This window comes from Perca fluviatilis, chromosome 15, assembly GCF_010015445.1.
Source record: "Perca fluviatilis chromosome 15, GENO_Pfluv_1.0, whole genome shotgun sequence".
In the NCBI taxonomy this organism is placed as follows: Eukaryota; Metazoa; Chordata; class Actinopteri; order Perciformes; family Percidae; genus Perca; species Perca fluviatilis.
Genome location: NC_053126.1, coordinates 22,706,832 through 22,726,381, shown reverse-complemented (window position 1 = coordinate 22,726,381; position 19,550 = coordinate 22,706,832). Strand labels below are relative to the sequence as shown.

The 19,550-nt window shown below is 40.8% G+C and overlaps 1 protein-coding gene across 2 annotated transcripts in view; it reads right to left on the bottom strand.

The window, feature by feature from the left end:
• si:ch73-281f12.4 (RA_Radil_like and Myo5p-like_CBD_Rasip1 domain-containing protein) overlaps window positions 1-19,550 on the bottom strand; it is a 36,596-nt gene that overhangs the window by 14,108 nt on the left and 2,938 nt on the right. For both annotated transcript variants that reach the window (XM_039824685.1, XM_039824686.1), the window contains exons 3-10: window positions 18,870-19,105; window positions 14,705-15,033; window positions 10,902-11,585; window positions 10,634-10,671; window positions 8,655-8,824; window positions 8,415-8,527; window positions 2,057-2,276; window positions 887-1,059 (exon numbers count right to left, since the gene is read on the bottom strand). In XM_039824685.1, coding sequence (XP_039680619.1) covers window positions 887-1,059; window positions 2,057-2,276; window positions 8,415-8,527; window positions 8,655-8,824; window positions 10,634-10,671; window positions 10,902-11,585; window positions 14,705-15,033; window positions 18,870-19,105 — 1,963 coding nt within the window. The remainder of the gene's footprint in view (window positions 1-886; window positions 1,060-2,056; window positions 2,277-8,414; window positions 8,528-8,654; window positions 8,825-10,633; window positions 10,672-10,901; window positions 11,586-14,704; window positions 15,034-18,869; window positions 19,106-19,550) is intronic.

Here is a 19,550-nt window from a genome sequence, read left to right as displayed (position 1 = left end):
ACCTGGCTAATTGTACGTGCCAGTTTCTCTTTATGTGTTTATTAACCAGCCAAGTAAGAGCTCAGCTTCCTTCTGCGGTACAAAGTGTAAACAATATTTGAATGGGTAACTAGAGAATGGTGTGCTTAAGGAGGGATTGAATGTTAAGTTGGCAAGCTACAACTGCACAGCAAAGACTAAACACAAGTGAAAGCAGATATAAAGTTGTTGTTCTAGTGATGTACAGCATTGTTTGAGGGATACAGTATGTTATTCCTGAGCATAAACTGAAACTATATAGATCTAAAATGCCTTTACTCTAATGTGTATCTGTGTCTTTGAACATTAAAATGTCATTTGTGCTCTTGGCCAAATGTTTACACTTGCTTTACATCAAAATAAGTAGGCTTTAAACTGATAATGTATTACATAAATGCTCTGGCTAACAGGATATACTCAGGTCCATAGGACTTTAAGTGACGTAAGTGATGGCCAAGCCTTTGTTTACACCATGATGTCATGAGTTGATCATTTTAGTGTATTTACTTTGTTCCTGCAGGCCATTTCCTCATATCTGTTCAATGTGAATGGCACCGTGGGAGTTAAAGTGCATCAGCGCTACTATAACTGTAAACCAAAAACATGCTTCCACAGTCTTTATGGCATAATTAGTCACAATGTTTGGCAACAATAAGTCGCTGTGGAAAAGAGTAGGAGTTGCATTTCTGCAGTGGGAAGGGTTAAGTGAAACGTCTTGCACCTCATACATAAACATACATAACCAATGTTGTACTGACACCTTTAAGACAACAAAAACATTCATGCTGACGCTTACATGACTCGACTCTCGAGGCTACACCCGCCCACGGAGAGACAAACAGGAAAGGAGAAACAGATGTCCTCTGACCTGCAGGAGGGTTTCTTTGGGTGTGGCCAGCAGATTGACAGCAGCAGAAAGCTTCTGGAAGAACTCGCTGGCCAGATCGCCCAGACCGATGCTCTGGATCCAGTCCATCAGCAGGTCCAGGTTGGCCCGGATCTGAACACCTCGGGACCACTGGTAGAACCCAGCAACAGATCCTGAAACAAATCAGTCAAAAATTACAGAATGATATTCATGTGCAACCTAATCAATGCTTGACATAGATAGATAGTTTTTACATTCAGTAGCAGTACAGGCATGTAATAAAATAAGTTAGAATAGCAGAATAAGTATTAATGCTATTAGCCTGGTTACAGAAATGCTTAAATGCTCTTAATTTTGAATGCTTTCAATCTAAATGTTGCAAACTCTGGGTGAAACAATTAATTAATTAATTAATTAATTAATTAATGGCTTTTTGTAATTAAATTGTGTAAGAATATAGGCAAGAAATTCAGGTCATATTTCTGGCTCCGTATGCATGTCTCTATTTATTTTGATGATGTTTCGGCCCTCTTCAAAATCAAAAATTGATTGTTGATTTTCAACACGGTTGCGTCACTTTTTTCTTACTTTCAAATCTACTTCCAATGATCAGCACCTAATGACAGCCCTTTGTGTGCATTTTTTTTTTCTATATTAATAATTAGTCCACTGACATGCTAGCAGCTGTGCAAGGTTGTACTCACGCTAATTGCTAACATTAGCATTCAAACATGCTCACAATCATAATGACAATGCTGATGTTTAGCAGGTATGTTTTCCATGTTCACCATTTTAGTTTAGCATGTTATCATGCTAGCATTTGCAAATTAGCACTAAACAGAAAGAAGTTTTGCAGGTATATGGTCATAAGCCAACATCAGACAAATGGAAATGTTGTCCTTCATCACCAAAGTTATTACAACCAAACGCCATGGCAATCAATCCAATACTTGTCAAAACAATTAACTTAAAACTACAAATGTGAATCTCTAAGTGGTGCTAGAGAAAAAAGTTAGAGGATCACCAAAGTCAGCATGAGGCATCACATAGGAAACATGAATGTCAATCCATCCAATAGCTGTGGAGCTAATTCAGTCTGAACAGAAGCAGTTGCTAAAACAAAAGTTGAAACCGGTCAAGTTTCTTAATGAAAGTGAGATGAAGTCTCACCTCTCTCCATGAGGGCGTTGAACAGCGATGCGTTGATGAAGAAGAACAGGTAGGCACAGAGTTGCAACGAGATGTCTGGATGGACCTGGAAGGCTGTGAGAAGCTTCAGCGCTTCCTTCAGCACCTCCAGGATGCCGGCGAGTCCATCAGGCACTCGCAGCTGACCGCCCTCTGAGAACGGGTTCCCATCCAGCAGACCAGGCAAGGCTGAATACATACTCTGTGGAGAAGGAGTTAACATCTCTGCTGTTAAGACCAGCTGGATGTTGCACTGCACGCTGTACAAAGTGCTGGATAACCACTGCTAATGCACCATGGGAGTATCATTGAAGCACATAAACTACAACATGCCCACAAATGTCCTTATTCTCCACATGATTGCTGATTATATGATGTACAGTGCAATAACGTTAGCAGGAAAATAATCTTTTTCTGTCTTTTCTTGTTTAGTACAAAACATAATGATTCACAGAAAGAAAGGCATTCACAGAGTGTTCAGGAAACTCTGCAGGAAAGCTTGTTTCACAACACAAAAGGCCAGCTGAAGGAAATATAAAACACTATCCAACAGTTGCACTACAACTTGAGTCATTTTAGATACCAAAACTGCCAAACTAAAATGAGGATGGTGCCAACTAGTCAAGATGTAGTTTATATCCATGTCTGTCCAGACTCATATAATATATGTAGTGAAGACTTTGAAGCAATGTAATAAAAAAGGTAGCACAGAAGATCTATTTTATCACCACCAGCCAAATGTCTCCCTTTCTGTTCCTGAGTTAGGTCGTTGAATAATGTCACAGAAAAGTTAACCTTTAACCTTTTGGATATAAAATGTCATCATTTTATCGTATTAGACATTTGTGTTAAATGTTGGCATAGTTAGCATAGGAGTTCTGCCTCCGGCCATGGCTGTTGCTGGCGTAGAGGCATAAAAAAAGAACTCAGAGTATTATGATATAACATCCTGGTACCTTTAAAATGTGTGTTTGGCCTCCAATTACACTTGCATCTAAAAAAAAAAGGTCAAGTTTGGAGTTCCACTCAAATATAAGTTGTACAAACACTGCAGAATCGTCTTGCAAGCTGTTTTATTTTATTAACGCCACCTCATTGTCAGTTCTCACACAGATCCGGCTCTTATCCCTGCTTCTTTGGCAGCACGGTGGCCCAATGGTTAGCACTGTGGCCTCACAGCAAGAAGGTGTGGGGTTCGAACCCTGGTCATCCCAGGCCTTTCTGTGTGGCGTCTGCATGTTCTTCCCATGTCTGCGAGGGTTTGCTCTGGTTTTCCCCACCACTGAAAATATGTTCCCCTCCCTCTCTACCAAGCTGATGTGTAGTCAGCGTCTGGTGTAGTAAGGCTGCCATGCATCACCCATGTGGGTGCTACACATTGGTGGTGTTAGAGAGTAGTCCCCCCCCCCGAATCTATGATAAAGCACTATATAAATGTAATGAATTATTACTTCTTCTGACACAGTTCTGCCATTGGCAAAACACACACACACACACACAATGACCTCAGACAAACTAAAAGAGGCCATTAAGACGACGATGACCCTGCGTGCCTGAGACAACGGGTCAGCAGCAAATCTGCAGGTGCTTATTGGTTAGCATGGAAACTGACAGCAAGGAGACAGAAGATGGTTAAGGAAAATTACACTGTTAAGTGTTTAAAATGTCTGGATGGGCACTCTCTTGTGATGTATTTAACACCTGCATGAATGCCCTTTGGAAAAAGTTGAATTCATATTCTATTTCTAAAAAGACTCCAAAAAGAAGAAAAAGAAGAAGTGATGAAGTGATGTCTGTAAATGATGGCCTTTGAGTCATATTTCACAGGAAATCAACAGAAAAACAGTTTTCAGCGCCTCCCTTCTTTTCCCCAGTTGGGTGTTTCTCTGATGACAGTTTGTCTTCCTCTGCAGGAAACAGATCCTCTTTTTCTCTCCACCAGAAAAATAGTTACCAGCCAACACATACATAAAGACTACATCGTCTAATTAAGACAGACATTAGAATGCATGTTACTGCGGTAAACAAAGCCGGAGCTGCTCGATTAACGAGCCTCAAAATTTGACAATTAAACGCAATGACAAACTGAAAAGCTGCCTCTGAAAAAGCCACATAAAAGAAACTCCTCAGCAAAGTTTCTTTTAAACGGAAGAACATAAACTGTACAGTAAAAGGTCTCTTTTTTCAGTACAGGCTGTTGAAATATGTCAAAGAATTCATTGGTATACAAACAGACTGTTCCTGCTTCCTTCCTTCCATCCCTTCCTCAAACAGTGACTGTGCAGGGTGGTGATGTTTCATAACAAATAGTAAGAATAAGTTAGGGAAATAACTTGATGCTTTCTGTGTGATAATACTGCACTTTGGTATAATATTAAAACGTCACTGATGATGTTGCACCTTACTATTGATAGCCCACTGGTGCTAATGACACTGCACTTCACTATTTTATAATGTAGAGATATTTAGTGTTGTGTATTGTTGTTGTGCGGGGGGGAGGGAGGGTTTAGTGGTCCTGTTGTTGTCTGTGGTATGTTGTCTGTTGTCTGTCTATCTCATGAGCTGTATGGTGCAAGATGAATTTCCGAAAGGATTAATAAATGTCTATCTATCTACAGCCACTGTTGCTGTGATGTCAACTGGATTCTGTATAAACCAGACAGCCTCTAATAAGCATCTTTAACATGGGAAAGTCACATAAATCTAGTCTGGGAGTGTCCTGTGGGGCTGTAAAACAGGAGAGTTGACTGCTGGCAAAGCAAATCCAGACACACGCACTAAGATGCACTGTGTCAAGCGTGTGTCCGAATTTAAGTTTTTAAGGCATTAGTCTCCTGTGGTGTACTCAAAGGCTCCATCTTAGGCCCTATCTGTCAAATGCTAGATGGCAAACAATTTGCTCCAACTGAATGAGGATAAGAAAAAGGTCCTTATCATCCTTATCATACATTTCTGTCTTCAAATATTTGTACAAATGCCAGAAATATAGGATATAATCAGTGTTCGAATTATACCGTGGCCTTTGGGGGAGCCCACTTTTCGTGCGCTTGCGGCAATGACTTACAAAGATACATAACAGCTACAAGTATATGCACTATACAGGATTTACCCTATTATACTTTATTGCCAGGAATTGATAAGTCAAACAGCCACCCACAAATAGTCTATAAACAAAGCATCAGGCTGTCTTTGAGATTTCACATGAACAACGGTTAAAGTTACTCAGGCTACCAAAGAATACCATAATTGCTCCATTCAATTAGGCCTAAGAGACGCACCCCAAGCTTCCATCCTTAACCGTTTTGCCAGCAGCGTGTTAGCATTTAAACAAAGTGCTGTGTGTCCACGGTGTGTCCAGACTGTAGGCCTATTGTCTGAGGATTTTTGGAGGCGCAACACTTAGCTTTCAGTTCGTGATCTCCCTGCAGGGGAAACGGTCTCTAACATGTTCCTTTTGAGCTTCAACTTTAGGCTACTCTGCAAAAAAAAGTGTATTTGCAACTGGAATTGCCTCCAGCCTGAAAATGAACAACATGAACACCAAAGGATGCAGCCAATGGCCAAGTGTGACTTTGCTCAAGATGCAATGGCGTTATAGGCTACTGTCAGCTATATCTAGCATCAATCAATAGATAACCTCTCTCAAGGGTTAAAGACGACACAAGGGTTAACAAGGCCTATATCGGCTCTTCCAGTCTGTCCACTGCTGGCTCTTCCAATTTAACGGGAGAGAGGAGCAAGAGGGGATCGTGACCGGCCTCTGACGAGCTGTTCTTCAGTCAGAGATCGAGGACATTAACAGTCTATGGCTTCTTCTTGCGTTGTCACACCGGCGGGAGGTGTGCTAACAGGGCTTGCAGTAGGTGAATCGGTCGTGCTATTAACGTCTACTTCGCTACTTCGTGCTATTTCGCTACACAAAATTAATTAAATTGCCTTGGTTTCTTTTTGCCGTGGCTATATGATAACTAACTACTAACTGCAGAACAGATTTCAAGGACTTTGCGCGGCAATTAATGGCCTCCAACGTTTATACTGTTTCTATGAATCTTTGAGTTAACATGTACTAAACCTGAGTTGAATTTGTGCCGCCACACCTTGATGCTCATGAGTGAATGAATGAATGCAATTTTACACATAATAATCCACGATGATCACATTAAACTAAACTAAAATTGCATGTCAAAATGACACACTGTTAATATTTTTAGAGATTCCCCCCAAGTTTTCAGGGGAGCCCATGTCTTATTAAGGGGAGCTGAGCGCCCCCTAGCTCCCCCATAGTTCCCACCCTGGATATAATCTCTGTCTTTTGGCTTTTTCAATTTCAAGGGAAATAGTGTAAATAAGATATTTTTGTTTTTTGGAAACCTGACGACTGTCTTAAATGCTTTTATTCCCTAGCTGGCCTACAGCTGGTTCAAAATGCAGCAGCGAGACTCCTCGCTGGTACCAAGAAGATAGACCACATCGTCCTGGTGCTGGCCTCCCTTCATTGATTACCAGTAAAATATAGAATTGATTCTTTTTCTTTTGATTCTCTGTCAGGTCTCCCCCCCCTCCATCACCACTTTTAAATCCAACAAAGGCTGAACTGAAAAAATACAAACTAATCTGGCGAGGGGATTTAGTGCAGCTGGAGAGCTGGGCAGAGAAGCTCAGGTGAGGGCAATGATGTGATTAGGCAGACAACCAGGAGCTGGTGGGCTGGGGAAAACTCTGGGAACAGAGAACGACTAACGAGGCTAATTCTTTGCAGGTGTGTAGATGGGCATGGGCGGGAAAGGCAAACACGAGACAAAAAAAACAACAGAAAACCCAAAACAGAAAATCCTCTTCATCACTGAGACTGAGTATTAGCTGTGCGAGTTCAGACTGGAGTGGAAAAAATGCAGACTAACCCTTGTGTTGGCTTCCTGTCAACCACTTTTTCAATGTTTTGGGTGCTTTTTTTGATGTTTTTTTTTTCTGTGTTTTAGAAGTTTTTTTTCATCGTTTTTGTTGTTTTTCCCAAACTTTTTGTCCTGTTTTTATTTTTTTTACATTTTTGGTGCTTATTTCGACATCCCATATTTTCTAATATTAAAAAACTTTGAAAACGGGTCAAATTTGACCCAAGGACAACATGTGGGCTAATATACGCAACTTAAATGCTCATGCCAGACTGTGACAAAATTCTTTTTAATTTTGTCTGCTACAATTACCTATTTATTTATGTTTACATTCAATTCTGAGCTTGGTGCGCAGAGAGAGAGAGAGAGAGAGAGAGAGAGAGAGAGAAAAGGGTTCGCTCATAAAAGTTAAAACATTTAGAGACCAACAACCCCGTTAACATTCCTTGATGGGTATTTTTTTTAAATATATAGATTGTAATGGGAGGAAATTACATATAGGCTATTGGCTTCTTGAGCCGTGTGTTGCCAATGCGCACATCAGTTTGAATTATGTTTTTATATATTTTATTTGCTCTCACGATGGCTTCCCACTGCCAGGGTTGAAACTGAAATAATAGGCTAAAGCAACGGCAGTTTATGGATAGCACAAGTATAATTATGGTCAGATCTAGTGCCTGACTGATGGGGAAGATATTGATAAGCGTTGTGATTTAAGCATCTACAGCATCGGCTATTTTGTTGCCAGCTTTCCTCCTGTTTTAGGAAGCAGCGACTGTATTGCGTTTTGCCTGCAAAACCGTGTCTGTGTTCTTCATATATATGTAGAATTATAATTTGCTCTTCTTATATAAAATATCTGGTAGATGTTTGCGATTGGTCGTGCTGTGCAAACACCGCCTCTTTTATGTGAACGCGCGCGTCGCTGGATTGGGAAACCCTGGGTTGATTGAACTAGTTGTTAACCACCGTCCTGACACAGCTTATGTGGGACCGCGGTTGTTAGGGTTAGTGAAGCCGGGTAACTGAAAGAAATCCAGGGCATGTTGATCTTGATTCATAGTACAGGCCTCTGATTTTGTTCTTCAACAAACCAGTGTAACCAGTGTAACCTTGGGAGACAAGATTGTCTTTTGTTTATAGTCCAGTCAGTGGAAAAGACACTCTGCTCACTGTCTCACAGGCTTTTCCTGACTGAGAGTGCCAGACAACGTTGGTGTTTCCATTCTGTTATTGTGTTTTCTTTCTGGAATATACTCAATGAAAACAGAATATGGTGTTTACACAGTCCAATTTCCTGCTTCACATGTGACCGGCCATCAAGATTTTACAGGTCAAAAGGATGTGAAACATGCTGATGTCACTATGAGTTTGTGTGTGTGTGTGTGTGTGTGTGTGTGTATGTGCTGTGTGTTAAAGGCGTAGTATATCAATGGGTGGCAGCCAACCTTTGTTAGATAGTAGACAGACTGCTGGAAGGTGAACATGATGACTTCCTCCAGGACTGTCATGGCTTCCTCACAGGCTGTGCGAGTGGCGGACATCTCAGAGTCCAACAGACCTGACAACACACGCATACATTTTTAAAACACATACAACACACTGTAACAGCTAAATAAATAAAAATAATCATGAACAAGCAATAACAAACAAATAATTGTTTAGATCAAAGGCCACGCAGTGTGCACCTTCGTCCTCCTGGCCCTGCCTCCAGGGCAGCAGCTGAGGGACTTCATGCTGGATGAAGTGCAGCAGTTCGATGGAGTTGGCCATCCACAGCACCAGAGGCTGCAGACCTGGGATCAGCTCCTCCATGCTGAGCAACTGAACATGCTCGGGCTGCCCGTCACTGGAGCTCCTGAGATAAAAACACAGAGATTAGTCTAATGCTACGTTTACACGTGGCTATTTTCATAAACGGACATTTCAACCTCTCCGTTTTCAAAAATGACATTGTGCACAGCCCGCAGTTTTCAGAAAAGTGTTCGTTTACATGTACCCGTATATGCCGTCAATGCCGTCAAGAGCATGCCACACCTGTAGGTGGCAGTGTAACGAGAAGCTCAAGCCCACGTTAGCCAATCAGAATCCCGAAAATGGCAACAACAGCAACGAATCACTTCCTCTTTCTCTCTCTCGGCTGCCTAAACCTCCGTTTGTCTCAGTGTACATGCAAACGTGCAAACGCAGTTTTCCAAAATCTATACTCTGGCCGGAGGTTTTAGAAAGAATAGTTTTCAGAGGCGAATTCTCCGTTTGCGTGTAAACGAAGGGCACAAACAAAGGGAAATGTCTCCGTTTTTCAAAATAACCATGTACGTGTAAACGGGGTATAAAGCACCAGGTATAAAAAAGTCTGAGCTTGACTGTGTAACGTAAACATATAGAAAAACTTTTTTACACTTGTTACACCGATTTGATCCGATTCAGTAAGTCTGACTTCAGAATTGGAAAAACACCTACAAAAGTGGACTCAGTTTATCCTCGAGTTAATCTGGTTTGAACTTCCTCTAAAATTTCTGCAAATCAGCAAAAAGTTTATATGCAGTTAATCAGAGTTACAGCAACTTTCCATTCCTCCTTACTGTATCAAGCCATTGTTAATGTTAATGCCTTTCCTACAATAACAAGTCAAAAAGTCTGCGGTAAAAAAGGACTACTCTTCTGTTAGCTGGATTGATTAGGTGATTAATCAATTACTTAATCAACTGGAAGTTAATCAACAACACTTTTGATGATCAGGCAATTGTTTCAGTCACATTTATCAAGCAACAATGTAAACCTTTCCAGCTTCTAAATGGGAGGATTTGCTGCTTCTTTTTCTTCTATATAATTGTAAATTGAATACCGTGTTGTGCAAGGTTTTGGATAGGCATTTATTTATTCAATTCAATTCAATTTTATTTATAGTATCAAATCATAACGAGTTATCTCAAGACACTTTACAGATAGAGTAGGTCTAGACCACAAAGACCCAACAATTCCAGTAATTCCCCCAAGAGCAAGCATTTAATGCGACAGTGGCGAGGAAAAACTCCCTTTTAGGGAGAAACCTCGGACAGACCAAGGCTCTTGGTAGGCGGTGTCTGACGGTGCCGGTTGTGGATGTGATGAACATTGGCAATAACAGTCACATAAATTTTAATGACAAAATAATGGATCGATAATAATAATTTATAGGTTATTTGATAGTTAAAATAGTATTATTTGCGATTGTGAGACATCTTAGACTTCCTTCTAAAGGTACAATCACATTACAGTTCTGTCCCTTGAATAGTCACTCTGTCTCCCATTCACTTCTATTAAAGGTCTATTAAGTTTTTTATACTTTGATAACTCTGCTCACACGCTGAGACAGACAAAGTGTAATCCGGTGGCTAGGTAAGGAAGTAGACTCTGTGCTCATGAGAAAAATCTCTCTCTGCTTCTACTTACTTAGAGAAGAGACGGTGGGAAATTCTCTCTTTGCACAACCTGCATTTAAAAAAACCTCATTGTTTTCTGGAGGAGCAAATAGTTGTAAAATCAGACTTGAACTCCTCTTTTATTCGGACAGTAAAACTTGAGGTGTCGTATATCATCACAGGCAGCAGCTGCTGCTCCTCTCTCTGTGGCAGCTCATTGTCATGCATTTCTGGGGCATTCTGAAAACACTCTGTATACTCACATTTCTGTTTGGATGGCTGCAAGTTCCTTTGTCTTCTCCTAAGAGGGGGAACACATGAAGAACATATCCATTTCATGCACGTCTTACCAGCAAACCTCAACCATCTTGTGTACATTAAATACGACCCTGATGGCACATTTGATTACTTTACATTCTTCTTCACACTCAGGGGAATAAAGTACTGAATAGACACTTTTTATTTTTTTTACACATTCGAGATTCTCTGGCACCAAAGGTCAATTATCTGAAGTGGGAGTTTCATCCTTACCCACATAACGAGCTGGATCTGGCTGGCTATCCGGAGCAGCAGCTGTCTGAAGTGTGTCAGCTCGAACGTGGCGGCTGAGTGCTGAATGCAGAGGCTCAGCAGGAAAGCAGGCGTCAGCTTTGGTTCACTTCCACTGGGGTCCAACATATCCAAAACCTCCTGCAGGACCCTCTCCTCCTGCTCCAGCTCATATATTACCAAGGCCTCTGTGCCCTCCAGGTCCCTCCAAAGAGGTGGTAAAGGCTTCCTCTTGAGCTTTTTAATGGTAACAGAGGAGCCACATGATAAACAAGAGGATGATGTCTTTGTATCCGAGTTCGGGCAGAGTGTGGTCATCCACGGAGGGGTCTGGAGGGATCCTGATGCACTGGTAGGATCCTTAAACATGAACAGGTAGTGTTTTCCCAAGCCCACCAAGTCCCCTGGGTTCAGTTCCACCTCCTCTTTAAGGAGGAAACCATTTCTGGTCACAGGAGCACCGTGAAGGGGCTTCAGCATTGTCAAGGTCTTTCTGTGTTCCCCTGTGGAGGAGTCCAGGCGTCTGACACAGCAGTGTTGAGGCAACACATCCGGAGCAAAGAGAAGGATGTCCACCTTTAACCTCTCCTCGTCTTCTCCGTTACAGTGCTCCCTGCAGCAGCCAAATATGGTGGTGGTCCCACTCATCAGGTAGATGACAAAATCCTGCAAAAAAAACAAAAAAAACAACGCTTTTTACTATCAATTAATCTGCCATTTATAATCCATTCATTGTCTGGTTTTATAACGTGAGAAATTGGTGCACGTCACATATCCTATTTTTCTGTCCGATCAACAGTCCAAAACCCAAAGATATTCAGTTTATGATCACATGAGACAAAGTAACACAGCAAATCCTTACAGCGGAAAAGCTGGAACTACTGCAGGTCATCTTTGGCACTTGTGCTTGAAAAATGACTTAAGAATGAATGATTTGGTCTATAAAATATTATTTATTTTATTATTTAATTACATTTATATTATTAAATAATAAAATAAATAATATTTTATAGACCAAATCATTCATTCTTAAGTCATTTTTCAAGCACAATATTAGAGAATATATATAACTAAATGTCAAAGTAACATCATCAAATAGCTTGTTTTGTCCAACCAACATTCCAAAAGCCTGCAACGTGTATTTTAGTCTAATATAAGACAAGAAAAAAGCAACAGATTCTCACATTGAAGGAGCTAAAACAATCAAATGTTGCTTGAAGTTGACAAGCGACTGATCGATTATCAACATAGTTGCTGATTTGTTTTGGGTCGACGCATCAGCTCTTTGTTTATTCTCATACTCTCGATTGGAAACCTGTGTCCCAGTGCCAGTCGACATGTAGGACGGGATTGATATTCTTGTTTGACATTTTGGAAATGAGCCAGCAGTGTGCGTGTAAACAGCAGCGTGATCAGCTTGCACTGGCAGCGGGAAGGGGAGACAGGAAAAGAAGGGCTTATGAGTGAGACGTCGGTGATGTCCGTGACCTCGTGGTCACCACAAAAAGACGGTTAGTGAGTCATGATACAGTATCTTCTGTGCTGCTTACAGTCTGAGTCGAGGCCTGTGGAGCGAGCGCTGTCACATCGTGTGTTATCTCCTACATACAAAAGGTTTGAGAAGTTTCAGTTTGAAAACAGATATTAATTGCTGCTTAAGCAAAAGTCTAGTTTATACACTTAGTGTCCATTTTATTAGGTTCATCTGCACAATCTAATGTTTTAATGCCTATAATGTTGAGTATTTTGTTATAATTGTGTATGTAAATAGGGAGGACAAAAAATGAGAAACACCTCTCCAGTACAACACCTTCAACTACGACCTCAATAATAAACATATAATCAAATTTACATATTTCTGACAATGTCAACAAAAACTGAATATTATGCTGTAAACTTCGTACAACTTATGGCTGAGCTGTTGTATTGAATTGCAACAGATTGTACTGGTGTACCTAATAAAGTGACCACTGAGAGTACATACCGTCAATGTGTCTAATGCTTGTTATACAGTAGCTGTCACACTTCAAGAATTGTATTCTCTTATTTTATCTATTAGTTATTCAAACATGATTTCTTTTTTTTATAAAATAATGACTTTTAAAGTGCTGTTACTGCTGGTGTTAGCTAGCTAGCATGACATGAATTTCTTTGTCATGTATGATAGTAATCTGATGATCTTTGAGTTTTGGACTGTTGGTCAAATAAAACAATTTAAAGGTAAGGTAAGGTAAAGGTACTTTATTGTCACATACACATACATGTAGCGAAATTCATTCTCTGCATTTAACCCATCCCTCAAGGGAGCAGTATGTATCTGCTAGAGCTGTGGAAAATTGTAATGTGTAGTTTTCAGTATTTTATTCTCTAATTGTGTTCAGTTAGTTGTGAAGACAGTTTTAATGACCAACTTTAAAAGCTCTAAATGGCTACATAAAAGCTCTCAGTTTCTGTTATCTAGGCTTCTGATATACCGCAGACCCCACAAGTTCCTTTGCTTTGGGTTGACCTATTGTTGCAGAGTAAGGTTAGTCCTGCTGCAGCTCTTCCTGCACAGTCAGCAGATATCCCCCAGCGGGGGGGAAACATTATCGTGAGAAAGAGCGTCATGTTCCTGGGGAAAGGGCCGGGCTAAATGACCACAGCCTGACTCTCAGGTTTACTGTGAAGAAAACAAGCCGTGATTCAAACTCCATCACACATCAACACTGGAGCTGATTTTATTTTATTTTTTAAATTGATAGTTTGAAACCTAGATCACGTATACTGGTAGGGGGATTACAGCGCATACAGTTTACAGCCTTGCTCTGAGTTTGTTTATATATTATCCTCCTCCACAGTGTGTCTTTAATCAGGGTCGTCTTCTGGTTTTTAAACGTCGTCAGCAGGTTTCCTTTTAACTGAATGGTGAACACTTTGTCCTTTCACTGGGACGTGGTGACAGACAGCTCGTCCTGTGTGGAGGTCACTTCTGTTTCCCCCTCTGAGCCTACAACACACCTCCGTAGTCCAAGAGCCAAATCCACAGTTTCCTTCCTCTCGGGCCTCTCATAGCCACCTGACTCTCTGACTCTGGGATTTTCTCCTTGAGGTTCTTAGCGTAAGACGTTCAATCCAAGCCTGTACATGTTAACACCATGTTGTCTCTCATAAGCTTGTGTTGGCCTCAGTCTGCCAACACACTGCCAGGAGACTCTCAAGGATCTTGTGAGGCCTTCAATGACCTTCTACACCACTGACTGACCACCACCAATCTATACGTACAGTAGATAGATCAGAGAAACCGTTTATTAAACGGGCTGTGTTTTGTGCAATCAAACTTTGTTATTACAGTAGGGCTGGGCGATATGGAGAAAAATCTGATATTATTGACCAAATACCTTGATGTCGATATTGCAACGATGTTGTAGGGTTGACAATTGGTGCTTTCACAAAATATTGACACAAAGAGTTTTGATAAATAATCATCAATAATGTGGATATAATGACTAAGTGGTTAAAGGCAAATAATAGAACAGCTAGAACAGTCTGGTAAGTTTAGAATTGCATCACTTTACTGTAATGTAACCTTTAAAACCAGGAAAAGACAACACTTACCATACGTATATACCAACGATATCCAAAATCTAAAACGATATCTAGTCACATATCACGATATCGATTTAATATTGATATATTGCCCAGCCCTATACTACAGTAATCAAATTGACTTGACTTGAAGGTTTAAAATGTTTCATTATGACATCAGCTAATAGATAATCTGCACCACTCCCTCCCTCACTCACCTGTCTGTGGCTGTAGCCCTGCAGAAGCAGGAAGTACGGGAAGTCAAAGGGTGGGTGAATGGAGTACTGGGTGGTGTTGTCGTCGCTGCTCTCCGTCTCCTCCTTCTCCATGCCCAGTCGCAGGACCTCCTTGTCAGCCTCGGCCTCTGGATCCTCTCTGAGCGCGCTCTGTTGGGCCCGGCTGGCCTCCTTCCCCATCGCAGACAGATCCATCTCACTCAGACTCCTCCAGATGCTGAGTCCATCCACATCCTCCCCGCTGCCGTCCACAAACAGTGAGGTCACTCGGGAGCGGCTCTTCTGAAGCTTACGAGCCTGAGCATTGATGCCTGGATCGACAAGAAGACAGCGTGTTAAACCTAAACTGTACATGATATGATTTCGAATATGGAAAAACAAACTGTCACAGGTTCATGATAATACAATGCACAACTGATGTCTGGAAAGAGCAGGATTAGAAAGACCATTTATAGGGTTATGTAGTCAAAATATATATTTAAAAAGATTTCTGTGGATTTCCATTATAACTACTGGTCAGATTATGTTTGTTTTTCCCTTTACTTTAAGTTTTGCGGCTAGAGTTAATTTTACTTATGATAAAGATTGTGATAATCGATCGAGAAATAACTTAAATGTTGGAAATAATGGATAACAAAACACATTTCTAATTAATCATGATTAGTATCTTGTATTTTATGTTACTAAAAAGATCAGACATGGAGTTTGGAAGATACAGACACACAGATTCATATTAACCTTAATATCTAACATCAATTTCCAGAGGCAAACAGAGGCAGAAGAACAGAAAAGAGCAACAATTAGACACAATGGTGATTTAAAGTGAAACCTATTTAGCTAAATGCCTAACCAAAACAATTAACAATGACCAAAATCCCCCCTGAAATCACTCAATCGCTCAATCAAACAGACTCCAACATTACGCTTCACTGCACTGGCACCAAATCAAATAAAACATAACCAGAAGGAAAGAAAGGAAATGTGCGAGGAAAGTGAGATGTGACCACCTCTATCTGATACTAACAGCCGCTCTGTCGGCCTGACGTAACACAAACACTATTCAGCTCATTTGGAGCCATTAAGCACAGAGGAATGTCCACCGAGCCCCGGCTTCACACCCGGCAGCTCTTATCAGCTGTGGAAGTGGGTGTTTTCCACATTGTTCAGCGCCAGTGTGAGAGACTGGGCTCAGTGTCTAAAACTCTCACACTGTAGAGGTAACGGGCAGTTTCCCCCGGTCAGTGAGAGAACCAGGGTTTGACTGATATTGACCAATATTGATATTTCAGGCACATTGTTATGACATAAACTACAAGTTGTCAATATTTGTAGAGCTGCAAAGATTAACCGATTAATCGATTAGTTGTCAACTTTTAAATGAATCGCCAACTATTTAGATAGTCGATTAGTCGGTTTGAGTAATTTTTTAAGACAAAAGTAAAATTCCTTTGATTCCAGCTTGTTAAATGTGAATATTTTCTAGTTTCTTCTCTCCTCTGTGACAGTAAACTGAATATCTTTGAGTTGTGGACAAAACAAGACATTTGAGGATGTCATCTTGGGCTTTTGGGAAACACTGATCCACATTTTTCACAATTTTCTGACATTTTAGAGACCAAACAACTAATCAATTAATCGGGGAAAAAAATCAACAGATTCATCGGCTATGAAAATAAGCCCTAAATATTTGCTCTTGAATTTCATTCTTCTGATGGTGGTAAACCCTTTCATACAGAATTAAGACCATTACAACCCTAAAACTCATTCACCAAAACACAGACCAAATTTAAAGGAATAACTCGACATTTTGGGAAATATTGGCTTTATTATGAGAGTTAGACAATATGATTGATACTGCTTACATATTTGTACAGTAAATATGAAGTCAGTTAGCTTAGCATAGCATAGAGACAAATATCACGGTATATCCGTATGGTAACAAATATCACCTACCAGCACCTCTAGAGCTCACTTATAACACGTCATATCTTTGACATTTTGCCGTTCTATGGGTGTTATCTGAGAGACTATTTCCTGACCAGGCACAGTCACCTCCTGGTGTGTCCACTGAATGGCTAGCAACTGCTCAGAGCCAATAAAAAGTCCTGCACATGTAACTCCCAGTAAAACAGTTAATTGTTGTTTTTAGACTTCTGTTTTGGTATGGATTAAATACACAAGATAGCAAGTTAATCATTGAGCTTTAGAGGTGCTGGCAGGTGGATTTTGTTAACATTAGACAGAGCCAGTTTTCAGTGGTATCAATCTTTTCATCTTACACTCAGCAAGAAAAAACAAAAATTAACAGCTTCCCAAATTGTTGATCTGTTCCTTTAAAACTCAACATCTAAATCCAGACTAATAAAATACATTTTTGTGTTTTAGTTTAGCCATACCGCCTATTTAAAAACCATTGGGATACATTAGGTGTTTCTACACTACAAAATGCCTTCATCTTCTACATTTCTTCCTTTAATTCAAAACATTCCACGCTAGAAGGGGACCCGGAGATTGCAGACCTCCTCCAAGGCACGCACTTTCTCAAAATGTTAATGCAGTGTGAATTTTCCCAGTCGGGAACCTATTTTTATTATTCCAACACCACATGAATGCAGCAGAAAGGCCCTATCTCGCAATGTTAAAGTGCTCATAGTATGCTTTTTGGCTTTTTCCCTTACCTTTATTGTGTTATATATCTTTTTTGTGCATATTATAGGGTTACAGTGAAAAAGTGAAAAGCCCAAAGTCCACCCCAAAGGGACTTACCATCTCCAACAGAAAACACTGCTCACAAACTGCTCCAAACAGCTCTATTGTAGTCCAGCCTTTATTTCCGTGACGAACATGCGTCACTTTGTAACACACGTTATAATGCTCGCCTAACTGCTAGCGTGGCATGCCCTCATACTCTGCTTCTGACTGGCTAGTAGTCCTTAATTAGGTACTGGGCATGTGCGACTCCCAACAAAGATGGAATAGAAGTGAGATGCCTCACCCTGTAGCTAAAACAGAGAGCTCAACACACAGGGTGAAAAGAGGAGCTGCAGCAATGTGCAGTATGACAAAAATATGGTGTTTTTGGAAAATTAAACCATGTAAACTTATTCTGATATAACCTCTAAATACAATTATGAACCTGAAGATGAGCATAATTTGAGCACTTTAATGAAAGTGAAAAATAATTTGTGTAACTGCAGCATGATTCGAATCTCCCCCCAACTTTAATGGGTTCCTTCTTGGGCCATGCTACATCCTTCCACCAGGTTTCATGAAAATCGGGCCAGTAGTTTTCTGTAATACTGCTGACAGACAGACAAACAAACCAACAAACCAACGGACAAAAAACAACTTCAACAGAAACATGAAACACTAACAGTCATCTGCCAGTGAGTCCTGTATCAACTGTGCTTATACTGGGTGTTATCAGCAGGTACATCACTCTACACCAAGTTTAAATGCAGAGTTAACTCTAACTAACTGATCGTTTAATAAAGAAAAACATGCTACAGAAATAACATTTTAAGGTTTTATCTTATTTTTACAAAGCTGCGATCAGGAGGAATTGCCAACACATCAGTCGTACCAAGAATAATACTGATTAGAAAGCCAGTATCTTGGTCTAACGCAGAGAGAACCAAAACAAAATGCCAAAGTCAACAGGGCTGTACAGTCCCGAGTGAGCAGGAAGTGAGCCCATGATAGAAGGAAAAACACAGCAGTGAGTGGCCACTTTCTGGCAGCTACAGGCCCAGCGGGAAGAGCTGCCCGGATCCTCGATGTTTCACGGGGCCCTAATGGGCACTTGCAATACAACATAGATAAGAGTGGGGCTGCGCTGACCTCCTCTATCCCTCAATGCAGCTTTTGTTTCCTTCTGACCTCTCTGCCATCTCCCATGCTCTAGCTGGTGATAAGCTGGACAATGAAGGCTGTTAGCCTGCAATAAGAGACAAGAATAAAGGCTCCCCATGCCACCACAACAGAGACTGAGTGATTGATTACCCAGGCGTAAGGATGTAAGGGTCGCTGAGTTGTACTGAAAATGGTGAGATGTGTGCTTTTTAAGGAGAGTAAGCACAATCTTTGATCTCTGGAGAAGACGAGGGACATAAGCTGAAGGTATGAAGGCGTTAGCCGATGTGTGTACCTGCTGTGACTGTGTCTCTGTCCTTTAAGCTCTGCTCTTCAACGCTCGCTCTCAGCTGGATTTCAAAACGCCTGGAGAAGCCTTCTTTGGGTTTCCAAAGTGACTGCAGCATGAGGGGCTTCTCGTTGTCTCCCACCACCCGGAAACACTCCCTCTTCCACTGGTTGTCTGTGCCCGTCTTACCGATCACATCGCAGAGAACGTAGTCGTTGGCGTCTTCTTTCTCCAGGCAGTACCTGAACAACAAAGGTAGACATTTAGACAAATTGGCCACAGGGGGGTGGTGGATGCTAAACTCTCTTGAACTAAATTATCCAAATCCTTTTCGGCCAAATTTAACTATTGACAACCTGGAGGCCATACTGTATTTTTTTTAACCATACTAGTGGTTAGTGTTCAGTCCACCACTTTGGTCTAGACTGAAATATCTCAACAACTATTACAGTGATTGATATGAAATTTGCTACACATTCATGTTCCCCTCAGGATGAATTGTAAAAACTTTGAGGATTGGTGCAAATGTTACCATGCTAACAGGCTAAACTAAGATGCTGAACATGGTAAACATTGTACCTGCTTAACACCAGCATTTGAGCATGTTGCCGTTAGCATTTAGCTCAAAGTACAGCTTCAGAATGGCTCTAGAGTCTAGACTCTAAGCTTTGTTTTTGATTAACTGAT